This window comes from Lipophrys pholis (genome assembly GCF_963383615.2).
Source record: "Lipophrys pholis genome assembly, chromosome: 10".
NCBI classification, from domain to species: domain Eukaryota; kingdom Metazoa; phylum Chordata; class Actinopteri; order Blenniiformes; family Blenniidae; genus Lipophrys; species Lipophrys pholis.
In genome coordinates this window covers 2,114,091-2,139,120 of record NC_137640.1, presented here as the reverse complement: position 1 = coordinate 2,139,120, position 25,030 = coordinate 2,114,091, and the positions used below count along the sequence as shown (strand labels likewise).

The 25,030-nt window shown below is 41.1% G+C and overlaps 1 protein-coding gene across 2 annotated transcripts in view; it reads right to left on the bottom strand.

The window, feature by feature from the left end:
• naaladl2 (N-acetylated alpha-linked acidic dipeptidase like 2) overlaps positions 1 to 25,030 on the bottom strand; it is a 376,461-nt gene that overhangs the window by 5,582 nt on the left and 345,849 nt on the right. For both annotated transcript variants that reach the window (XM_080474206.1, XM_080474205.1), the window contains 2 exons: positions 17,891 to 17,984; positions 5,017 to 5,215 (listed from right to left, as the gene is read on the bottom strand). In XM_080474206.1, coding sequence (XP_080330332.1) covers positions 5,017 to 5,215; positions 17,891 to 17,984 — 293 coding nt within the window. The remainder of the gene's footprint in view (positions 1 to 5,016; positions 5,216 to 17,890; positions 17,985 to 25,030) is intronic.

Below are 25,030 nucleotides of genomic sequence, written 5' to 3'. Positions count from 1 at the left end.
TGGTGCCAACGACAGTGGTCCTCACTAGACATAGAGTACTCGCACTCCTGAAAGCGCCTCTATACAACCCGGCGAGTATTACGTGACGCCACGCATCGGCAAAGTCGCGAGCAGCGGGACAAGAGAGGACAAGCGATGTCCACGATTTGATGATTCTTTAATATCCGACATCTCAGCCCAGGTCTCAGTGTTCGTTCCGCTACTCGGAAGAAATTTGTTTTTACAAAGAAATCAACATTTACTTAGAAATTCTTTACATTTTCTCAAAGGTACTTTCTCCACGGTTTCTTTTTCTCGGCACTTTGCTCACAATGTGGAGATGGTCAATTACCAAGTGAAGTGATGGATGGATGGATGGATGGATGGATGGATGGATGGATGGATGGATGGATGGATGGATGGATGGATGGATGAATGGATGGATGGATGGATGGATGGATGCATGATATATCAATGGAAGACTGGATGGATGATGATGGACTATGATGGTTGGATTGATGAATGGATGGATGGATGATAGAGGATGATAAAAAGTCTCATTAAGTAAACTGAATGGTAAAAACTGAAGTCATACAGTTTACTGATACTTATTCTTTTAAACAACCTGATATGTTGAAATGCCAAGTCCAAGAAAACTGTACAATGTCTAAGTGTGACTTCATTGTGGATCAGATGAAAATGAAACATTTTGAAACCAATCGTAATTGTAATGGCAAAAAATACTCCCCAAAGAAAAGTCCTCATTATGAGCTTAAGACACTCCGAAAGCACCTTTGCAAAAGCCAACATTTTAAAAGACTACTCAGTACTCCGAGACTAATTGTCTCCGTCCTGTGAGGGAATGCTAACTTCCTTTATAAATGACTTCTATTAAGCCTTAATGCTTTTCAAGCATGATGGAGCAGCTAATTTTAGTTTGGATGCTAATAGCAGTGGAGGACAATTAACACGTCTATTACTGCCATAAACTGTGAATAACACTGAGCGGCAGAAGCCATTTATACCGGAAAACATCTAGTGGAGAAGTAGACAGCTGAAGAGCTGAGGCTAAAATCAAACACAATGTGGTTTTACGGTTATAAGACGGAAACGCAGTCAAGGACAAGAGGCATTCGCTATCCGTCAAAGTAAATGTAACTTGGTGCAATTTATAGTGTTTGTTTATAAAATGGACAGTTTGACTCTAATTAATTCATCAGCTGATCAGAGGCTTTCAGTTGGTTTCACGTGCAGAGGCCATGAATTACAGCCACTCCGAGGGGAATAAAAGAGAAGAAAAGAAATCAGTCTTGAGTGTAAATTATTCCTCTTTTCTCTCTATTTTTGCTCGTCTACTTGATGTGAGTTGAGAACGAGTTGAAAAAGAAGTGTGAGATAAATGGCTGAAGGAGACTTTAATCATCAATGAATCACGCCTGCCCCCAACATGCTACTGCCTGTGATTTAGAGACCGTGGGAAAGCTATCAGGGAGGAGACAGTCGACTTTCTCTGGGATCATTTAGTAAATGTGAACTCAGAACACGAGAGCTGCCGCTTCGATTCAGTGTGGGGATCAATTCAGTGTTGATCAGCTTTCTACACTCTCGGGAGCTGCAGTCCATACGTTAAGCATGGTGGATATTGGACATATTATGCAAAACCCGATGACTCCAAAGGGTGTTCAGATAATAAGAGTGTTGTAGGTTTCTGACTACACCTCGACTCTGTCACCATGGCAATGGGGGGAATTACATCTTACTGGAAACGCTCTGACTCCGCCTCCATGTAGGCGATGGAAACGTTGCTAAATAGTTCTGCGCATGCTCAGTAGATGGACCAATGTTTCCTCCGTCACGTCAGGACTCTCGGTGCATATTCTCCTGGGAATTGGTAGTTTTATTTTGACAGTCACAATAATAACATTCCAACTTGGTCGTCTGTCCACTAGAATGTCTGTGAACTTTCGGAATGACGTCCCAGAAGTGAAGACAGTCTGTCCTCTCTCTCCCTGGCTTGTTTCAGTTTTAAAAAGTGTGTTGCTCCAACCAGCCAATCAGAAATCAAACCCTATATAGTGTCATCGGGGGTTTAGCCAATCCCAATCAAGGTACGCCCTCCCTTTGACTCCTCCCGCAATTAGACAGCTCTGCTCTGGCACATGGCACCACGAGAGGAAGTACTTCCTCCTCTTCCCAAGATGGGCATGTGTGGGCGGAGCCAGTCCAGCTCACACAGACACAGCAGATTCTGAATGCAGCTCCTATGATCCAATATTCAAATGGAGGAAAATCAAGGAGGAGCTAGAAAGGGGAGTTTTATGTGTTTAACTGAATTTAAAATATTTAAATTCAAGCTAATTTAGTTCTGTTAACCTGTAAGTCGCTGTTGCCTAGCAACGATCCTTATGTTTCACTCTTAATTTATCATCACAAATGTTTTCAAAATGTTCATAAAATGTTTAGTGTCTGGTGTTGTAATCCAGGTGAAAGCTGAATGGAGACGATGTGACACTGTGCAGAACATTTTCTAACTAAATGTGGACAAAGTTAAATACCTTTTTTTTGGATAAATTGGATAAATCTATGTTTTCAATCAGCCTCTGATCTGCCTCCGTGACAGCCGAGCACAACACCGCCTCATTTCTCCTCCTCACAGTAAAAGAGTTTTGCACACTAAATAGTTGACATTTAATAAAGGCCCCTTTAATTATCTGTATAATGGCAGCAGACCAGGAGACCTTTGGAAATGAAGATGTGAATTTAAATAACTCCTGGGGATATTTAATGTGCCGTGGGAGCACTTCACTCTCATTTATTTAAGCAATCAATAAGTGGTCGTCTCAAAACAGGGCAATAAACTCAGATTATTACATATAGGCATTATGAAATTAGTTTTGTTCACTGCATTAAAAAACAATTAAATTACCAAACACAGCCATCTGCTCTCGTTGAATTATTGTGTTTCCTCAGAAAATCACTCAGACCAGTCAAATGTTTGTTTATAAATGTCACGAGTCCAACAATAGTGTCCACTGGTGTTAGTTCTCGACCTCAATGGAAATCCAGTCAACTTTCAGTCCGAGGTAATCAGGAACGGGATAAAAAGAAGAGTTCTTCAGTCCTCCAGGAGGTGCTCAAAGGAGAGAGGATTGGACTTGACAAGCAGATTCACTTCCAGGTTGCTCATCTGGTGACCCTCTTGAATGTTAAAGGCATTTTGGTTTTTATGCACGTGAGAGTCATATTTGATTAACCTCTTTAGTACAAAATGTGAGCAACAACAACAGAGCCAAAAGTAGAGGTAAACAATGTGCCGTGGCAAAACACAACAGCCACAAAGTCAGAGCAACAGAATATTTTCTATTATGCAGATACAACATTCATTAATGTTTATGTTGTCTTCAGTCCATTATATCCTTTGTGTTGTCACACAATCAACGAAAACAAGAAGCTCCGGACAAAAAAATGTTGGAATAATTGTTCCAGTTTTAGATTCCTATTTAATCTGGATTACTTATGTAATTCTACCAACTGTGTCAAACAAATTTACTTTATATTTTTAACCGATGACATCATCCTTCTAAGATAATTTTGCATTACATTTTTTTTTGGGCTCAGAAACCTTTTTATCTACTTTCCCTTACCCAAGCTTTAACTCTTTAAACTTGCCTAGAGAAGTATTTGCAGGTTTTCAGGCGAAAAGGGAAAACCTTTGTTGTATTTCGGGTTTGAGTTTACACGATAGCGTTTCTCTGAGCCGCAGAAATAAGAGGTTTTTTTTGGAAAAATGCTCCAACTTAACAGAACTTTCTGAAAACACTCGGGCTCTGTCTCCATGTAAGTCCTGCTGCTGTGCATGTGCTCCGCGGCCGTAGTAAATAGTACACAACAGCGTTTCCTCCACAGTGTCATGACTCCCAGTCCACATTCTCCTGGGAATTGGTACTTTTATTTTGACAGTCACCGAAAAAACAATCCAAAATGGTGGTCTGTCCATGAGAATGTCGGCGTTCTCCCATTGTTAACGTTTAGAGCGAATTGTTCTCTGTGTGTATGTGTGGTTTCATTACCAAAACAATCAACAGCACCAACTAGTGGTCAAACTTGAAAATGTTCATTTAGATGGGCCCTGGCTCAGTGATTGGCTTAAAGTCAGTTCTGGTGTTTCTATGAGATGTTGAGATGAAGACAACAAGCAGCGAGTCTCTGATTATTAACTCTGTCACATCTCTTCTAATTTACTGTTTGAAAGGAGAAATTTGGCTGAAAAGCTGCAGGTGAAGGTTCAACGTTCTCCATCATAATTATTTTGAAATTCACACAAACAGAAATGTGTTCAGAATTGATCTAATGTGTTCAGGTTTGGTAATGTTTATAAATGCTTGGATATGATCATCTTTATTAATGAAAATCTAAGAGCTTAAAAAAAACACAGTTTATTTTTTAATTCTTTTTTTAAGGTTTCTTTCAAAGCATTCTAAAATACTTTGAAAGATGGACTGATGTGTTATTTGAAAATATACCTGCTATTCCTTTTGTTTTCCCTAAACTCAGACTGTCATTTCCAGTAAAACACTTTCATTTTCTAAAAGCTTCTGCTTGGATCTATTTACAAGTATGTTGACAAAAGAGTCTTAATAAGGGCTCTCTATCCAGTAGCTGTTTTAAAGTACAATAACTTTCACCACTAGGGGGCCTCTCTCAATCTAAAAATTGATTGTAATGTGGTTTATAAATGCGCTGTCATTTAAATTAAATTAACATTGGCTGAAATTAAATAATTAAGAAGAGACAACCTCAGAAATGTACCACCAGCTGCCAGTGATGAGCGGTGGCTGAACTGTTAGAAATATATCGTATTAAACATTAATTTCAATATTCCTGCAGATCTAACAAGAAAACCACAGAGAAGGAAGTCTTGGGTAAAAAGTGGAAGCGGGACTTGTCCGACGTAGCGTCTCACAGATTTCAGAAGCCAAAGTGTTTGTAACCTAAAGATTAGTGGGGGATTAGAGTAAACAGATTCCTGTGGCTGACCTGTGGAGTCCCGCCGCGGCCTGTGGCGCGATGAAGCTCTTCTCCAGATCGCGGAGGACGTCGTTCAGCATGCGTACGTGAGACGGGTCTCGCTCTTTGGGGTCGTTGGCCGGCCGCATGGTTTCTGACTGGAAGAATGCCGCGTGGTCTCTGAGGGACGAGGCCGAGGACAGAAGCAGGGCAGGAACTGTTCTCTTATCTAGACCGGGATGAGCGGAAAGCAGACAAAGGAGGAAAAGGCGGGAAAGTCTCATTTCGAGTGTCTCAAGTAGCTTCAGGATTCAGCTGACAAGGACAAAACAACGTGGTGTAACATGTGTACAGAACCTGTGATATGAAGATTCAAACACATCATCCAGATTAGTTTGCCTGATATCGACGAGCAATCCGTGTCCCACTTTATCCAGATTAAAGTCATACTAACTCAAGGACAATTTTAATTCCATCACCAGATTATATAAAATACAATGGAGCACGTCACCACAAAGGGAGGAGGAAGTCAGTTTTCTAGGACAATACATGTATTTTCAAGTCATTGCATTGAAACCGACGATACCTCGTTACTGTGTATCTATGGATACCCCAATGCGTTATATATTTCATGTAAAACACCTCCAGTTGCCACTCACACATTACAAAATGTGTGGAAATTCATCGCAGAAGCATCATCATGCTCATGCTTGAAAACAATGCAAAGCTTCAGAACATCTTTTTCCTCATAATTCCTTTTCCTTACAGTCAAGATAAGCCCATCAGGCAGGTGAACTACGTGGGGGTGAAAGAGAAAGGAAACAAGCTGAACAGCATTAAACTATCTTCATGTTTAGCATAGTAATTTCATTAAATATTATTTTATTGTCATCAATGTACAATTAGGGGATAAGTGAAGGACAAGAGCAGAGTCCCAAAAAAACCCTTCTAAACACGACGAAACACGAGAAGCACGGGTGAAGATGCAGGACCTGACAGATGATACGAGATATGGTCACTTGAGACAGAATAGGATCAATTTGCAAACTCAACCAGGTAAAATAAATAATGAGCATGTTTTACTTCCACAACTGCTGCAACGGCTGATTGCAGTCAAATCCTGTCGTGACCTTGAAAGAATAAAATTTCAGCTTTGCTCAGAATTTTGGCACCACGATGCAACTCAAGCTCAATTTCTTAATATGCTGTGATAAAACACACATAAACATAGAATAAACCCGGAATAAACGTCTTAACGATGAGACGCAGCTGCCATCCAGTAGGGCCAGTCGAGGAATCCATCCGACAACCTTCGAAAACTCTTATCAACCCGCGCCACAGTGACTTATTAACACAGTTTCACTCCTGGTACACACACACACACACACACACACACACACACACACACACACACACACACACACACACACACACACACACACACACACACACACACACACACACACACACACACACACACACACACACACACACACACACAGGGTGTCCTCATTAGCCTGTCACACAGAGGAGGCTTGTTTTACACTTGGCAAATCAAATCAACGGGCTTCCGCGTGTTAATTGGCTCGTAGATCTGAACCTGTTCAACGATATTTGGCTGCGTCCTGTGGGACACTGTTGGAAAGCCACTGCTGCTCGTGTGACGACAAACAATGGCGTTCAGGTGTTGGAAAACATTTCTAATCACTCAGAAATGAAGGTAATTAGAGCACTAAAGGGATGAAAGCTGTTACCTTCACTTTTCATGCTCAATGATTAGGGATGTTGCTGGTAAGCCGATCTCTCTGGTGACTGAACAAACATTTTCATTTCGATCAGTTAACTAGTCTTAAAAAATGGAAAACGTTGCGCCCATTAAGAGCCACTCATGGTCTTTGATCAAAGTCTTCACCAACTATATTGGAACACAAACGCTGGTAAAGTAGGAGACTATATACTCCGCTAACTTTCTGAAGCTTTTACTTTGAAAAAGCAAAGCGGAAGCAGATTATAGGGTGCCTTGTTGTGATGAGCTCTACTTTTGTGTATGTTATTGGGTTGGACCTTTAAGACCGTGATTAGGCGAGAACATTTCAAGTTAAAACGCATCATTGGCCTTCATGCTTTGTTGTATTTATATATGACTCACAGTTTTATTATCAGATTTTTACTCTTATTGGGATTTATTTACCCAGTGATGTAGTCGTAGTCTGTTGATACAGACGATCTATCTATCTGCACTGCCTGCTCTATGTGACCTTTTAATTGCCCCTCTGGGACAAATAACGTATTTTATTGATTGATTGATTTAAAAAGGGGCGGGGCTTCCTGACAATATATCTTTAGCTCAATAATATTACAAAAATAGTGAAACGTCTCTGCAGTTGTGTTCTTGATGGGGGCGGGTCAATCCTTGATTGTGAGAATATTAAATAAACATTTTGTTATGTTCCTTATATTTAAATGGAAAAGATGTGAATCAATGACTTCATTCATTTTTTTTTTTTAGGTGAAATAAATTGAGCAATGAAAGAAACTTGCTGTTTACCACCAACATATGTCCCCAACAGATAAATAATCTATAAACCATTTGACTTTCATGCAGGAGACTGCAATTAGCATCCCAAGACGGGCAAAAAGCTCGTGAAAATATTAAAGCCACATAAAAATATGGTCTCATTAAAATGCAAACGCTCCATTGTTTACAAGTTCAGAGCAGCTGACTGTTTCACAAAAGGCCGTCAGCCTCACATAACGGCGCTTTGTCACCTTTAAGACCGAGTTTTATTCGCGAGTCGGCCACTGTTGGGCCCGTCCACATTATTTAAAGAACAGTCATTCATTTTGGAAGAAAAAAAATTGTAAACAATTAAAAAAACAAAAAAAACAAGAAACAAACAAAAAAAAGTGATATTACAATTGATGGTGATGTTTACTAGTTTGAACGGGTGCAACTGAGAAAGTACTGAGACAAAATGTACAAATCAGCAGAATAAAGGAGGTTTGAAGGTCAGAGCAAAAGGAGTCGCCAGGTAATCTGAGTACGTCTGTGTGGAAAAAACTTCATGTGTCATGTAATAACAGAGCAATATGTAATAATGTAATACATTTTCAACTCAATATGTAATAACACTGCATTTTGTAATAACTTGTTACAGGTTGCAACAGTTATGACAAAATCCTTTTAAGAAAATAGAATCATTTGGTGCGTTATGTAATAAATCATAAAAATGTATCCCCTTATGAGAAAAGCCATCAGAATAACATGAAGCTTTCCAGCTTAATTAGGATTTATTTAAAAACAAAAAACTAGTAGGATGTTTTATTGATCAGGCCTAAATCAAAGTAACTGTAATCATTATAATGAGAATGTTTTTCACAAGCTGGAAACTAAAGCTTCACTAATTAATTATCACTGACACTAACATTATGGGTGAACTGACATTTTGCAAAACATAAACAACATGCAGTCTGCATTATATTATGTAATTATTATATATGATATGAAGCATAAAAACACTAAAACTCCCATTTATTACATTGTTACATATTGCACTATTATTACACAATGCGGCTCTACACACCTGCATTTTGTACTAATTGTTGCAACCTGTAACAAGTTATTACAAAATGCGGTGTTATTACATAATGGTTTGAACATTCATTACATTATTACACGGTTATTACATATTGCGGCGCTACACCCCCTCATAAAGGCGGCGGTTTCTACCAGAACCTGGAGTCACGAGCTCAAAGTGTCTCTGAAGAGCCACATAATCCAACAATGGAGGACCGTCCTTCACTCAGTCACACTTTTCTCTACAGATTCACAAACATCCTCAACAAACATCTCTGCTCAACAGCGGGGCACAATTCAGCAAGATGAGACGAAGCAGGTTTCACAAAGACCCTTCGCCGTTGTTCGATGGATAATTTCACGAGGTTACATCTTCAAAATCATTGAATTCAAATATACAATTTCAATGTCATGAGGCAATGATCCAAATACAAAGGTATCGATGTACTTTCAGCAGTAAACAAACCTTGGACATCGTCCAGACATTGTCCTGCGTGTGTTTGGAGGACTGAAGAGTAAACATGTTTAGAAATGAGAAGTAGAAGCTTCAGAATCAAAGAGAGAAGAGCAAAGTGCTTCTGGCTTTATTCACCAAACACACAACAGGAACAACAAGGTCACACACACACACACACACACACACACACAGACACACACACGCACGCACGCACGCACACACACACAGACACACACGCACGCACGCACGCACGCACGCACGCACACACACACAGACACACACGCACGCACGCACGCACGCACGCACGCACGCACGCACGCACACACACACAGACACACACGCACGCACGCACGCACGCACACACACACAGACACACACGCACGCACGCACGCACGCACGCACGCACGCACGCACGCACGCACGCACGCACGCACGCACGCACACACTGCGCCTGGTTTTCTGTTGCTGTTTTCAGTTTAACAATCAAGCACAGAAACATTCAGACTTTCCAGGGAACATTTGACATTTTTGATTCCCGGGTAAACTAAAACCAACAAACGAACAAACAAGAAGCAATAATTTCCACGATATTAATCAGTAGACTGTGGCGCCGGTGTGCGTTTGTGTCTTTTCCAGATCTGAGCGTGTCGCCGTCAGCGGGGAACAGAGCAAGAAGACAGGAAGGGACCAAAATAGACAACAAGGACTCTTCTCTCCTACAAATTTAAAGGACTCCGGCTCGTGGCAGCCATCTGGGACTCATGAAATATTGTTTGATTGTTGTAAATCATCACATCTCCTGACACACCGGTGTGTGTGTGTGTGTGTGTGTGTGTGTGTGTGTGTGTGTGTGTGTGTGTGTGTGTGTGTTCCATTTGGGGATACAGTTGGGATTTGTTCTCATGCGGCGGCAGAGGGAGGAGATGCAAACATCTTTTTAAAAAGTGAGTTAAAAAGAAAAAAAAAAAAAAAGGTAGGATTTGGCAAACATCTCTTCAGAACACCGGAGAACATCTCCAGATGTTGACAGCTGGGGATGTTGAGGTTTTCATTTATTCTTCTACAGTGGAAATCAGGGCGGCATGTTGGCGTCGCCTCGCAGTGCTTTGGTACCTTTCTGAGGGTGGACGGCGCTACTCTGGAGACTCAGGTGTAATCCCACTGATGTAAAGTACACACTAAAATAATGATGGTAAAAGACCATGACAAAGTCAAAGAAGTAGTAACAACAAAAAAGAAGAAAAAAGTAACATGAGGAAGTTTTCATAATTCAAAAGAGCCGGTTGAACCTGAATTCTAGGACACAGGGACCATCGGCCATGACGTCTCCTCTTAGGGCCTGTTTACATAAGAACCAGGGAAAATGTGAACTTTCAGAGCTTTGAGGGTCACAGAACAGGCAACGCTCTGCTCCCAAGGTGGAACTTTTTGAAAACACTTCGTTCCTTTGGAAATGGGAAAATGCAACTTTCTGAAAACGCTCCATCTCCACGGCTGGAGTAACTCGTACTTCTGCACATGCTCAGTAGCTGGACAATCAGAGCAAAGTTTCCTTCATGTTGTCATGACTCCCAGGCCATATCCTCCTGGGACTTGGTACTTTTATTTTGACAGTCATCGTAATAACAATCCAACTTGGTAGTTTTATTTTGACAGTCTTCATAATAACATTCCAACTTGGTAGTTTTATTTTGACAGTCACAGTAATAACAATCCAACTTGGTAGTTTTACTTTGACAGTCTTCATAATAACAATACAACTTGGTAGTATTATTTTGACAGTCACAGTAATAACAATACAACTTGGTAGTTTTACTTTGACAGTCACAGTAATAACAATCCAACTTGGTAGTTTTATTTTGACAGTCTTCATAATAACATTCCAACTTGGTAGTTTTATTTTGACAGTCACAGTAATAACAATCCAACTTGGTAGTTTTACTTTGACAGTCTTCATAATAACAATACAACTTGGTAGTATTATTTTGACAGTCACAGTAATAACAATACAACTTGGTAGTTTTACTTTGACAGTCACAGTAATAACAATCCAACTTGGTAGTTTTATTTTGACAGTCTTCATAATAACAATCCAACTTGGTAGTTTTATTTTGACAGTCTTCATAATAACATTCCAACTTGGTAGTTTTATTTTGACAGTCACAGTAATAACAATTCAACTTGGTAGTTTTACTTTGACAGTCTTCATAATAACAATACAACTTGGTGGTTTTACTTTGACAGTCTTCATAATAACAATACAACTTGGTAGTATTATTTTGACAGTCACAGTAATAACAATACAACTTGGTAGTATTATTTTGACAGTCACAGTAATAACAATCCAACTTGGTGGTCGTTCCACTAGAATGTCCGTGTTTTCATTGTTCATGTTTAGAGCTCATTGTTCTCCGCTGCATGCGTGTGTGGTTTCATTGTAAAGAAAACCCCAACAGCACCCACTAGTGGTCCAACATGGAAACCACATCGCTATCAAAATGTAAAAAGTAAAAACGACGCATTTTTCCCTTGAAACGCTGTCGTGTAACGGCGGCCTTAGTGTCAGAGCTCCCTTCATTCTTGTTGCCGTGGATAAAACAAGATATTAGAAAGCTTCCCGAGGCGATTCCATCTTTCTACTGACCTGCTGTCGTGGATGTGGTGAGTGAGGAGGCCATTCCAGTGAAGCTACCTGGTCACAGAACGCAGATTCCATTAAGGAGACAATACATTGTCATGGTCAGCGACGATACTCATGTAGAGCAAGCAGCAGTTGGTAATTGGGAGCTCAATGAGGTTTGAGTTTTGTTTGTACGTTCTCAGTTCACAGCTGCTTGTGTTCAAATTGTTCAGAAGAGATGATGCGATTCTGGTTTCTTAGACTTCCTGTTGTCTGGAGTATATTTAGTCTGATTTCTGCAGGCGATGAGGCACCTGGCCGTCCTTCCTCTGGAAATCGTACAGATGCTTGTGAGTGATAGTCCCAGGACATAAAGAATCAGTCAGTCAGTTCACTTGCTGCACCAGCTTGTCCCTAATGTTGTGACCAGTAAATATATATACTCAGACTGGAAGAGCATTAGTACACCTTGAAAGCCACTCACAACTTTGCACGACGATCTTCTTGCACATTAGATTGGCTTTCACACCTTACTCTTTCATTTCCACCTGGCTGCACACTGAGCTTTTCTCCGAGAAGGAAGGAATTGAAAAATCCCACCTGAATATGTGTGAAGATCAGAATTACACTTGTCAAAAACCACAATAATACACTGCAATAGAGTCCAGAGCAGACGTATATATATATATATATATATATATATATATATATATATATATATATAAAACCAGTTTATATCTGGACTAGAGATTCAAACAAACGTCGATCTTAGTCATGGCGTCTGCTCCATGAGGGAGAGTGTCGTTTACCGCTTATCTCACATTATAGACCCAAAACGTTTCAGAAAAAATAAAATAAAATCTCTTTCTCTCTCAGATCAAATTAGAAAACCTTCAAATCCTGCTTGTGATGCAGCTTTTAGTCTGCAACCATTAACCTTCCCACACACAACCCCGAACCTGCGGCGGGAATTATTCATCACACCACACACTCTGCGTAACCACACACATTCAAAACTATTCATTTCACCGTCCTCTTCCTCCTCCTCCTCCTCCTCCTCATCTTGTTCTCCATCTGTTACCTCTGTATTTTTAACCAGTCGAGATAAAAGCCATTTGCCACCTGCTTCCTGGTTGCACATTAAAAAAAATAACAAAACAACAACGCACAACAACACAACTGCATCGCAAACATCTCCATGTTCAACAAAGTCCAATTTATAAGTTTTCCAGACATTTATAATGCCACCTGGAATTAAATTTAATACCAATTTAATAACCACATTAAAGAGCGAGGTACCTGTCGCAAGCTGCCGCGGTGCGATTACACCCCGTTGATGAGGACAGTAAAACTAAATGTAAGCATAAGGAAAATGACACCGGGAGGCTGAATACTGTCCAGCTGGGTATTATGAGGGAAATGTGATTTAAAGGAAACCTATTTAAAGTGACCTCAGTACAAAGAAAAACCCAACAACGATTGGATCTTTTGACTTATTCCTCTCTGGAGACAACACTCCTGTTCGTCTTGTGCTTGTTCAGCGAGGCGGCGCTGCTCCTCTCCCTCCATCCAAAACACAGTATGGAAGGTGAACTGGTCGAGCGGCTGCAGCACTATAATGGAGAAATATATCCTCTTTATCTTGGTCCAGCGAAAACATCTGGTTAAACTGCTGCTTGTCCATCAAATACAAAAGAAATACAACCAATGTAAAAAAAAAAGTTAATCTAAATGTTTTCAATATTATTATTTTGGGATTTGCACTACGTATGGCTGTCATGATGGTGAACAACACAACACAACAAATTCCCAATATCATCTAAAATCTTATTCGATAACAACCAGAACAGACACTCGATAGAGCGCACACTTTCGCCCACGGCACATTTGTCACCATGGAAACCAAGGGATTACAAGGTTATATGATCCCCCACTGCTTCCATCATCACTCAACGGTCGTTGGCGAAGGTAAAAAATATAAAACCGTCACCTTTGTTTTTGCTCCCATTTTTCATGGGCTGAACTCAAAGATCTAAGACATTTTCTATGTTCACAAAAGGGCCTATTTCTGTCAAATATGGTACACGGATTTATCTAATTGTGTGTTAGTGAGCATATATTTCATCCAGCTCACAGGAGGCAGACCGAGATGCTGATTAGACAGCGGCTTATTGCACAGATGTGTCTCAGGCTCACCAACACGTATTCAGACACATTTGTGGACAATTTCTGAGAGAAATACGCCTTTTGTGTAAATAGAAAAAGTCTATTTCTTTCCTTTCCACCGTCTCCGCTGCTGGCTCAGATGGAATTGTTGAGTTTTTCTCTGAAGAAGTGACTTGAAGTGACGGCCTTGTTTATTCGCGCTACAGAACTAAAATTGAATTGAATTGTCTTGTTGACGCGCTCTTCTGAAATATACCCAGATCAATACTATTTCAGAAAACAAGAGACCGTTTGAGGGAGGTTAAATACAACTTCCACTGGATTGTCCAGCTGCACTCCATTTTACTGCCGCCACCACCGACTCTCCAGATATCAAGGCCGGCGATTATCATAGACGAACTGTGTTTTCTTTACACGTTATGCAGGCCAGAGCAAAACGTTCCCGGGACGATCGAGTTAAAGGTGTATGAACACACACTTCCAACATGTTTGCAGTGCTGAGCGTGCTCACCCACCATCTGACTCACCCCATATCACAACATGAATTCAAGTGCAAACCTGTTGTTGCCTGGACCTTGACCTTTGACCCAATCGCTCTCAATATTAAATGGGACCCTCCTTGGACAAAGACAAGTCATCCCTTTTTTGGGTGCGCAGGTTTGGGGGATTTATTTGGAAACAGTTTGCTGTTAACGTCCAAAAAGCGAATGGCTTGATCCTTGGATGATAACAAATCATTCCTGAAGATTTCATGCAATTTGGGTGGGTAGTTTTTGGAAAACATTGATAAAATACATACATAAACCAATAAATAGATAAATTTCTGTATCAGTTAGAGCGCCACCTACAGGCCTGGCATATGTCCTCCAGTGTTTTGAGCCGTGTTCATAGCGATGTATGGACAGAATGTTTTTTTTAAGAACGACGGGAGTGAAACGATGGTTTTGGCTCGTGTGAACAGAGATTCGATGCTGCCATGAAGATATCTACTTAGTTACTCGTGAACGAGCCTCAGGGCGAGTTTGTAAAAATATGCATTATGAAACAGCGAAAGTTTTATTTTGACATTTCACTGTACTTTGCACCAGAAGGTAGCATTACATTTGTCTTTATATTGAGTCATTTTATGTGGTAATTGTTTGGTTTTGTGAAAATATAGACATTTTCCTCATGTATACTCACAACAAAACAAAACTTTAAGAGTTTAAATTTACAGGATATCATGTTTCTATTTTACCAGTCCAGTCCACCCAAGATGACATTGGGCTGCATGTGGCCCCTGAGATGAAATGTGTTTGACACCACTGGTCTAAAGAAGAGGACAGAATGCTGATCAGAGGCAGTGAGCCTTCGTACTCCTGGCCTGTGGATTAAACTGGGCCCACGGTTTTATAATGCTGAAGGCTTGAAAGAGATGCAGTGGCTGTGAATATCAGCATTTCTTCGTCGGGCCTGCAGGCAGTAGAAACCAGTGGGCTAAGAAATTGAAGAGAGTAGTGACCATGAATGATAAAACACTCTTATCTTCATATTGTGAATCAGTCGTGCAAATAATCAGACTGTAGATCCAATGGAAACACAGAGTAAATCGGCATTAATCATATTCAGTATGAATGGTTGTAACTCTGCTTCTTCAATTGTGTTTTGTTAGAAGGATGACACATCAGCCAGCAGCGATGAAATGATGCTCACTCGTAGAGGAGTCCTTCAGCAAAACGTTGCTGGAAATATTGAAGTCTGGTGTCAGTGAAGTGGCTCCGGAATGAACCGAGTCCAGACCAGACACGTCGGTACAATCGGGGGGAAAGGAGGCCGACGGGCAGGTGTATCAATCAGTCATCTCTCACTCTCATTCTATAATATGTCCATTAGACTCAGATGAGCAAGCATAACCACTCAATCTAGGCGCTAATGGGACGACTGCTACACGCTTGGACAGAGCCAGTGAACCTGAGCTGCTGAGCGATTGGCTCGCGGGATGATGAGACTTAAAGTCACAGCGTGTGCAACGGAGAACGGTATTTTTCCAGCTCCCTCGCTTTCAATTTCAGATTGTAGCGGATAAATGATCGATGCAGGGGGCTTCATGGTTTATGTGGCGCTCAAAGAAGCCATTTCATACCGTATGAATTCTATAGATTTTATTCCTATTTTGGCTTGGCGACTCAAGCATGTTTGGGTTTACCTTGAGGCAGAATGAAATCAACAGTGTGAATCATTTTAACTTTTAACTCTCACTTAAAGGGCTCATACGATGCTAAATTCACTTTCTAAAGGTTCTCCAGCAGTACTAATCATATCCATACCTGGACTGACGTCCCAGAAGTGAAGACAGTCTGTCCTCTCTGTCCCTGGCTTGTTTCAGGTTTTAAAAAAGTGTGTTGCTCCAACCAGCCAATCAGAAATCAAACCCTATATAGTGTCATCGGGGGTTTAGCCAATCCCAATCAAGGTAGGCTTTCCCTTTGACTCCTCCCACAATGAGGCAGCTCTGCTCTGGCACATGGCACCACAAGAGGAAGTACTTCCTCCTCTTCCCAAGATGGGCATGTGTGGGCGGAGCCAGTCCAGCTCACACAGACACAGCAGATTCTGAATGCAGCTCCTATGATCCAATATTCAAATGGAGGAAAAATCAAGGAAATGCTGGATTTCAGGCCAAAAGAACTTTGAATGCAAAGTTTCTGGACCAACCAGACCAGGAGGAAGAGTTGAACAGCTGCAGGATATGACCCCTTTAAGAGAATACCACATGCTGGAAACCACATTGTCTTTTAAGGGTCATCTGAATATTTCAGGACGGAGTCCTTGCACGCGCAGTGACCAAGAGAGAATAAGCAGATATTGGCTCAGAAGGCTTTAGAGGTCTGAACAGCACGCTAGCTCCAGAATAATCACCTATGTAAATTCACACAGGGCGGTAGAGAGACCTTGACTAAAGTGATGTTCCCCTTCTTTTTTTTTTTTTTTTTAAACAAAATGAATTCAAACATTTTGGGTGATAATTATGGAAATCACTTTATGTAACACACGCCCACCGATGTACTCTGAGCAAGCAATGTAAGGCCGGCTAAGCTTAAAATTAAAGTCAGTACCTCAAGGTACAGGCCATCAAAACCTATTTTCTCACACCACAGTTGCTCCCTGTAGGGATCCCAACTACCCCCCCCCCCCCCAATTTCACAATAATTCCATAGTTACATTTGCCATGTCAGGTGCTCACTATTGGCATCAATGGCAGGTTCAATGTCTTGATTCTCTGATGAATGGACATGTACACCTTCAGCTCTGGGTTTGGGAGATGACTTGTTCTACCTCTTTAGTCACGGCCACATCTGTTATTTACTGATTGCAGGTGATTCAATGTATAAACATCTGGCTCCTATCCATGCTGTGTCCATTCGCAAACATTTAGGATGGACAATGGTTATTAATATAATGAAGGTGAGGAATTTATGAACAACAGTACCTCAGCCACAAAGCGCCAGACCATGGTGTTTTTAGGTGTAGATACTGCAGTTACAACAGTTCAACTTCCACATCTTTCTTAAATTATCTCATCGATCTAAACTAACATCAGGAAATAGTCCAAAACTAACCATTGGGAAGGCGAGCAGGAAGTCTCAGCTGCCACACAAGGAACTTGGAGTTTGCAATGAAAAGGTTGTAGAGGATTCTTACATATCTGGGTAAAAGATACAAAAAGAAAAAAAAGGACCGCTGTGGCTAAAACGACTGGCAGAGTTACACGATTCCCACCAGCGGAGGTTGGAGGTTAATGTTGAGACCTGACTGGCTGGTGTTCCATTTGCTAAAGCATACATTAGTATTTACATCCTATATTTCAAACAGCGTCCAGGGGAACAAAAAAGGCGTTGAAATCTTAAGATCCACTTTTACATTTGTTAAGTAGTCAAACGTCAGGGTGAAACCTCAACTTCAACCTGAACTTTAGGTTTTACCAAAGACTCAGGATAACAGAGGTGAAATTTTATGAGCCGGGTTTGTTGCAGCACGCCAGCAGCCTGCTTCAACAATACGGTGCACCATCAAATCCATTGTAATATATTCCCATTAGAATTACCTTTCAGCTTGTTTTGCACGTCCAGGGCAATGTCCAGGGGGTAGAAGGGCAGCACAGGATCATTGGCCAGGCGGAAAATGGCTTCTGCTGTCATCTGCAGAAACATAAACAGAACAAATATGCATAAAGAGCCATTGGATTTATTTATTTTTTCCTCAACGACTGAAATACGGAATCATATCAATCCAACAGAGACACCATATGTATGTTTTGCTTAGTGTTGAATTACACAATAACTCTGTGGCAGAGCAGCTAAAAGTCTTCAAGTGTGATGAGCTTTTCCACAGATTCATCATGTCCCGGGGTGATTTCTTGATGGATTTGGACACTGAATGTTATCACAAAATACAAAGCATAGGAAACAGTGGCATCCTGAATTCATATATTCAGGTAAAGAAAACAAAATAAAAGTATTGAGATATTTTCAGGTGGTGCAGTCATATCTAGACTCTCTCAGAGTACACCACATTAACCCTGTGGCCCTTGGGCTGTGTTTTTTTGTATTTTCACCTGATAAAACATCACCAAGTTCAGTCAATAATAGTTGGGAAGCTGTAGGGCTGAAATGAACAACTCCGAGCTCTATAGATAAGAGCGATTGTGTAGAATTCAGAAACACAATAAGTCCACTTATCACCATCCCTGAGGCCTAAATGAGATATGAACCAAAAAAAAAACCTCCATTAAAAATGTCAATTTCTACTTCTGCCTGATCAAAAATGTAAATTAAAAAGTAAAACTGTTTTCTTATAACAACAAGCCAGAAACCACATTTTCCTCTGTGCAGTCTAAAAATGAGTCTGTTGGAAGTAACTTGGAGTTCAGTTCCCTGCCCAGAGACTTTCAACACCTTTTGATTTGATTGATCCTTGTGGGAAGCGCATGCACATGGTAAATGGACTTTTCTTGTATTTTATATAACCCTCTGGAGCCTTAATGTGGTTTACATGATCAGTAACTTTGACATTTCAGCAGCGACGGCTGACGCTCACGGTGTTCGCAGAGCTTTTTGGGGGCCACTCTGGGTTCGACTTGCTCAAGGACACTTGGACAGAGATGAGTTGGAATGGAAAGACCAAATCAACTGAGCCTCAAGCGCCTCTTGGTTCCAGTTGTAACGGAAAAAATTAAAGAATGAAGCACAAGAAAGATGACGACTTCAAGGGAAGAATAGCAACACACACACACACACACACACACACACACACACACACACACACACACACACACACACACACACACACACACACACACACACACACACACACACACACACACACACACACACACACACACACACACACACACACACCAACAATCCCCCGTGTATAATCCCGTTTACAGTGCAACAGACACTCTGTAGTTTCCTTCCCGATCTTCATCCCTGTACGTGGGATGAACATTAGATTTCTTGCTCCAAACATTCAGATATCAGCCAACAACAATTATAAAATCCCATAACCTGAAAGTTTTGCGACCGTCTGGACGAGTTGTGATCCACCGTTCACACCTCAATGTTTCCAGTGAAATCACATCGTTTTTAAATTTTTGTTTGAGAAAAGTTCCGTGGTTCCACACAGGAATGGTTTGAAAAACAAGGTCCCAGGAGAACATGGATTGGGAGTCATGCCAGTCGGGAGGCAAACATTGTTCTTATTCCAGGTCATTGCATGTAAGGGGACGATTATTACGGTGGGAAAACTATTATATAGTACATTTAGCATAAAATGAGTCCTTTAAACTGTTGAACTTACAGAGAAGAAAAGAAGTTCTTTTCAGCCCAAATAGCTCATGTGGTCGAGGACCGATAATCCTTCAACTGTTCACCGGGCAAAGAGGAAACACCGTCTATTTTCTACACGTTTTTTTTATTAATCTACAGCTGTGGGTCAGATTGTGAGGCCCAGTGAATCTCGGTCCTTTTACCTGCAACCTCTTGCCTAAATATCCTTTCTCTAATGGATTTTAGAGGAAAGGTACTATTGATTACAGAGTCTGGAGGCTTGTGCTGTGGGTCCTTGTGCTGCTCGATGTCGATACTGGTATCGCTGCATTACAACTAATTTATTCAGAATATTCTCTCTTTTTACCTCACATACAGCGACTGTGAATGACTAAAAATCAACACAAGTCCAATATGACCTTGTGATAGTTGGAGCAGACAGCAGGAGCCTGTTTTTTCTTCTTCGAGCCTCAGTCACGCTGCACGTTGGACATTTAGGAACCTCTTGAAGTGATTAGGAAAGAAAAAAACCCAAAGGTTGACATTTTGATAGAATGCGAGCAGCTTCATCATTCACTGAGTCACTATTCAGTGAGTTTTTGTTAAAGTTATTGTACCGAATGATAAGAGGGAAGTGCCGAAAGACCGAAACTCAACGTGTTTCCACAATTGGATAAAGAAGAAGAGCAGGATGGATGGATTAAACTTCTATCGATTGGACTGAAAATGAAGTTCACTGAGGACACAAAAGTCAGTGTTTACTTGAAGTAATAAACTTGTTTTAAAGCAAAGTAAAAAAAAAACAACTTCTTTTAACCCTGAGAAAGTGTTCGCGGTGCCTGAATACCAATGAGATTTCAAATTCTGATGAAGGAACATCCTTTGTTGAGTGAATTACCAAACTGGTTCCATCTGTATAATCTGCACTCCAAATATCAAACATTAAATACTTAATTGACAAACATAATCTACAATGAGCAAAAGGATAAAGACTAGACTTTTATAAGAGAGTTATCCTTCATCCAGTCATCTGCCACACGGGGAAGTAAACTGATCAACATGGTCCAGCTCCTGCTGCTTCATTCTGATCATTTGTTTCAGGCAGAAATTGGAGTTTTGGGCCGACAGGAAAGATGTGAAAGAGTAAAATGACGGCAGACCCAGTTCCCTAAATGTGTGTACCTTTTCCTTCTGGGATCTGCAGTTATACACTCAGGTTGGAAGCAGTCAGTCGGCTAAAACCGGAGAAACTGGGACAACTCCTCATGTCATTATCACACAATGGCCGACATTTACTGCACAGAGCCGCTGTGATATCAAGGCGGCGCAGGTTGACGGAGTGCTGCCACATTACTGCCTGCATCGTCCGTGTGCCGCTATCGACCTGACGGAGGTCATTGTGGCCTTTGCGCAGAGGGCAAAGATTTTAACTGTGACATTTTCAAGCTATCCACAGAAAATGACCGCATGTTGATCACTGCAAGCAGTAGCGTCAAGCCATGTGCTCGTATTTCAGGGGTTTTAATGGTCGGGGGGAGATAATTACAGGGAAGGAAAGGTGAGATGTGATGTAGCTTGTCATTTAAAGGGAGCTAAAATATTCAGGCGCGTGGGGCGTTTATACACAACACTTTCTTTACACAGGTTTGGGTCCACTCAGAAGATTCAAGCCAATTTTCATTTCTTCCCCAAAGAAACTGTTGCAGTGTGTTACTGCAAATAACAAAATACAGTGGTTTTGATCATTGTACACTTTTTCATTGTACTTTTTACATTTCAATTTATATTTTATATATTCTTTTTTTTTTTTTACTGAAGCCTCCTCCAAAGCCTTGAACAAAACGTTTCAAACATATGAAGACCCTGAACGAAGTCTGAACACGGTGATCTGACCTCACGAGGACGCATCAGCAGGGTTCAGGAGATTAAAGGTTCCACTGGAACAGGAAATCAAACGTGTCATGCTTTGATTGCCGAGGTGGTCTGTTGGGCCTTTCTTAATCTGCCTGAGCAGCCGTCCCCTCCTACCAGTCATTTGCTAAAATCTTAAAAAGTGCACACACTGTTGACTTTGCTCTGTTGTCACTGCCACTGAAATCAATCTGGTTGGTGGTGGTGGGGGTGGTGGTGGGGGGCTGGGGGGGCATTGATTTGAAGCTGGTGAGTAATATTACTGCAGTAAGTAGCATATATCAAAAGGCTGTAATGTGGAGGGACAGAAAATGCTGTTGATTTCTTATTTATAACCTTATTTCTGGACTGTTTCTTTCTTAGGCAGGGCAGCGATAGAGAGAGAGAGAGAGAGAGAGACAGAGATAATGATGAAAGAAGAAAGGCAGAAAAGAGGCCGTGACATAACAGAAAGGAAAAGACAATCCGAGTTAAAGGGAGATGACAGTTGGAGTGGAGTGGAAGACAGAACAAACTGGAGCGAGGATCTCCTCTCGTGTTTCCTCTTCCTCGTCCTCCTTTGCCATCATGACCAGGCTTCTGTCACACCGTCGCCCGACCTGACCTTTTAGATTTTAATAAAATCAGCGCCGACTGCCTGAGTTAAAATCGAGGGCCGAAATACCACTCGGCTGTTGTCGTGGTTTGTGTAAAACCTCCGTCACAGAAATTTAATTCTGCCTCGTTCGTTTCACAAAAAAAAGATCTGTTTACACGGCAATGGCAGAAACGCTGAAAACAATGTAGTTGGCATGTCAGGCCACGAGGTGGCGCTGTTGGTTGTTTTAGTAATGAACCCACACACAACCATGCAGCAGAGAACAATACGTTATTAACATTAACACTGAGACACAGACATTCTAATGGACAGACCAGCAAGTTGCATTGTTATTACGGTGACTGTCAAAATAAAAGTACCAAGTCCCAGGAGAGTATTGACTGGGAGTCATGACACTCTGGAGGAAACTTTGTTCTGATTGTCTCTACTGAGCATGTGCAGAACTACGAGTTACTACGGGCTGTGGACAGGTAGGACCTATAATAGCATTTCCACCATCCACACAAAGATTTTTCAAAAAGTTTCACTTGGGGAGCCGGTTTCATATATACGCACGCACGCACACATATAGATAGATAGATAATGCAAGATATACTCTCAATCGATCTTTGGATTAATGTAATTTTTAATTAATTGTCCTTGAGGCAACTTTATCTCATTATTTGGTATTTTTCTAAAATGATAGTAAAAATTTTATAAACTTGATCAAACTTTCAAACTTATTTAACCCAACCCAACTTTTCTACCTGCTTCAGAACTGGTTGGTTTTTCTTTTGTGTGCATGTCTTAACAGGCCCTTTACCATTCAGCTATAAAAGGACCGACAATCAACCTACGACCTGCAGAAGGACTGAGATGGAAACAGTCCCCATCACAGCTCAAGCGCTGCTTTGAATTACCCTGCAGAAGCTCAATGAAAACAAAACAATGACAATAAAAAAATGTGTCAGTATAAACTGATGCCAGGACCTGTTTCAATTATTTTCAAGTTAATTTACTGGGCCATGAGTCCCCATGTTGTTAATTTTCTTCTGTAATTAAAAACAAATGCCTGGCAAGAAAACGAACATGAAACCTTTGGAATTGGTCTTTGGATATGTTTAACAATAGACAAACACTCTTCTTCTTAACATATGTGATCTGGTGAACACACACCCTCACAAACACACAGTAAACTTGGTGATTCTCTTTACCTCCATAATGACAACTGGCCTCAGGCCTGAACATCAAAACAGCCCCGAGTCATGAGACCCTCTGGTCGGATGATGTTGTTGGTATGCAGCCGCTCCTCCAGGAAACATCCTGGTTCTGACACAAGAATTAAACCTTTGCTTCGCCAGTGCACAAAGCATTTTCTCTGCCGCGCTGAGCGCTGTGAAGGTGCTCTTTAAAAACTTCAGACGTGAAGTTTCCAAAGTGGAGTCCCATCGGCTCCTGTAGGTCCCAGACAATGGAAGGAACAACTGCAGGTTACGAAAAATAAACCCAACAACTTTGTTTATATTCGTTAAAAAAACTAAACAAAACACTGAGGCAAGTGAAAAGTGATCAGTTCTAATCCGCCTTTCTCCCCCAACTGCTGGGGTGCGCATGATGCTGAGGATGCTGCCTTATTTGTTCTTTGAACTTCGTTGTTGATTTTTGTTTTCTTTGATCAGGAAATAATGAGTGGGCATTCGTCCAGCAGCAGAAAAAAACCTATATATATATATATATATATATATATATATATATATATATATATATATAAACAATGGGTGGAATATTAAAGATACTAAAGAAATATGAAAACAAGGCGAATGTCTGTTTGAGAGGAGTGACAACTACACCAAGCCTGGATGGATGTGGAGCCTGAGCGTTTTCAGGAAGTTGCTTTGTCTTCGTTTCCATGGAGACACAGTTGGAGCATTTTTCAGAAAGATCCATCTGAGGACTGGTTTTCACAAAGTTGTGTGTTCATGGTTTCATCCCACATAGGTGCTTCCCAGTTAGACGCTATATTATATATATATATATATATAGTCTTTTCTGTGTGTACAAATACATCACTATTCATCCTCAGTCACTGAAATGTTACATACAATTAAGTTATTATAATAAGACGTCTATCTGGGATGACGCCGTCTTTTCATTGTCGAGTAAACGGACCTCACTTGAAAACCCGAAGGCCTCCACTTCTTCATAAACATTTCCCTTTCAGATGTTGTGGTTAGCGACGTGGCCTGTGGGCGTCTGTGTGAGGAACTTGTATGTTCTCACTCTGAATGTAAAGCATTGCCTCCATACTTCTCCCCACGTTCAGCCAGAACCAGTTAGGTAAAGTGGAGAGCAGTAAACTTCGGCACACAAACTTGAGATGAACTTTGATCAAAACCACACGAGGACAGAAGATCATTGTGACATATGCAGGAAAGGGTTTGTTTCCTCAGTGGCAGTACGGAACACGAAGGCATCGACTGCCGGGCTTTAGCCCCCAAATCCAGATTCCCGCCGCATCGATCAGAGAGTCAATATGAGCTGTGAACACTCCAACGGCAGAAAGAAAAAAAACCCCCAAAAACTTGAGCTGACGCTTCAGAAATGTCACTCTAACATTTGTCTGGCTGGACCATGAAGCAACATACATTTTTAATTTGTTGACAATATGAAAAAATCATGCAGTTAGCCGGCCCTGTGGTTCGATCCCCTGCACAACACTGGCACCACTGCCATCATCAGACGGAAGCTTTTTAAATCTTCCTCCGGCTGTAAAACGCTGCCTTGTGCTTCAGTTTCTGGTCATATCAGACGGGAGTGTTTTAGTATTGAGGGAGGACGTGTCATAATCATTATTATCATTGCAGCATATCTCACGTCAAGCTTGATCATCTCTACGCGGACAACTCTTGTGTTTATTCTTGTTCTGTTG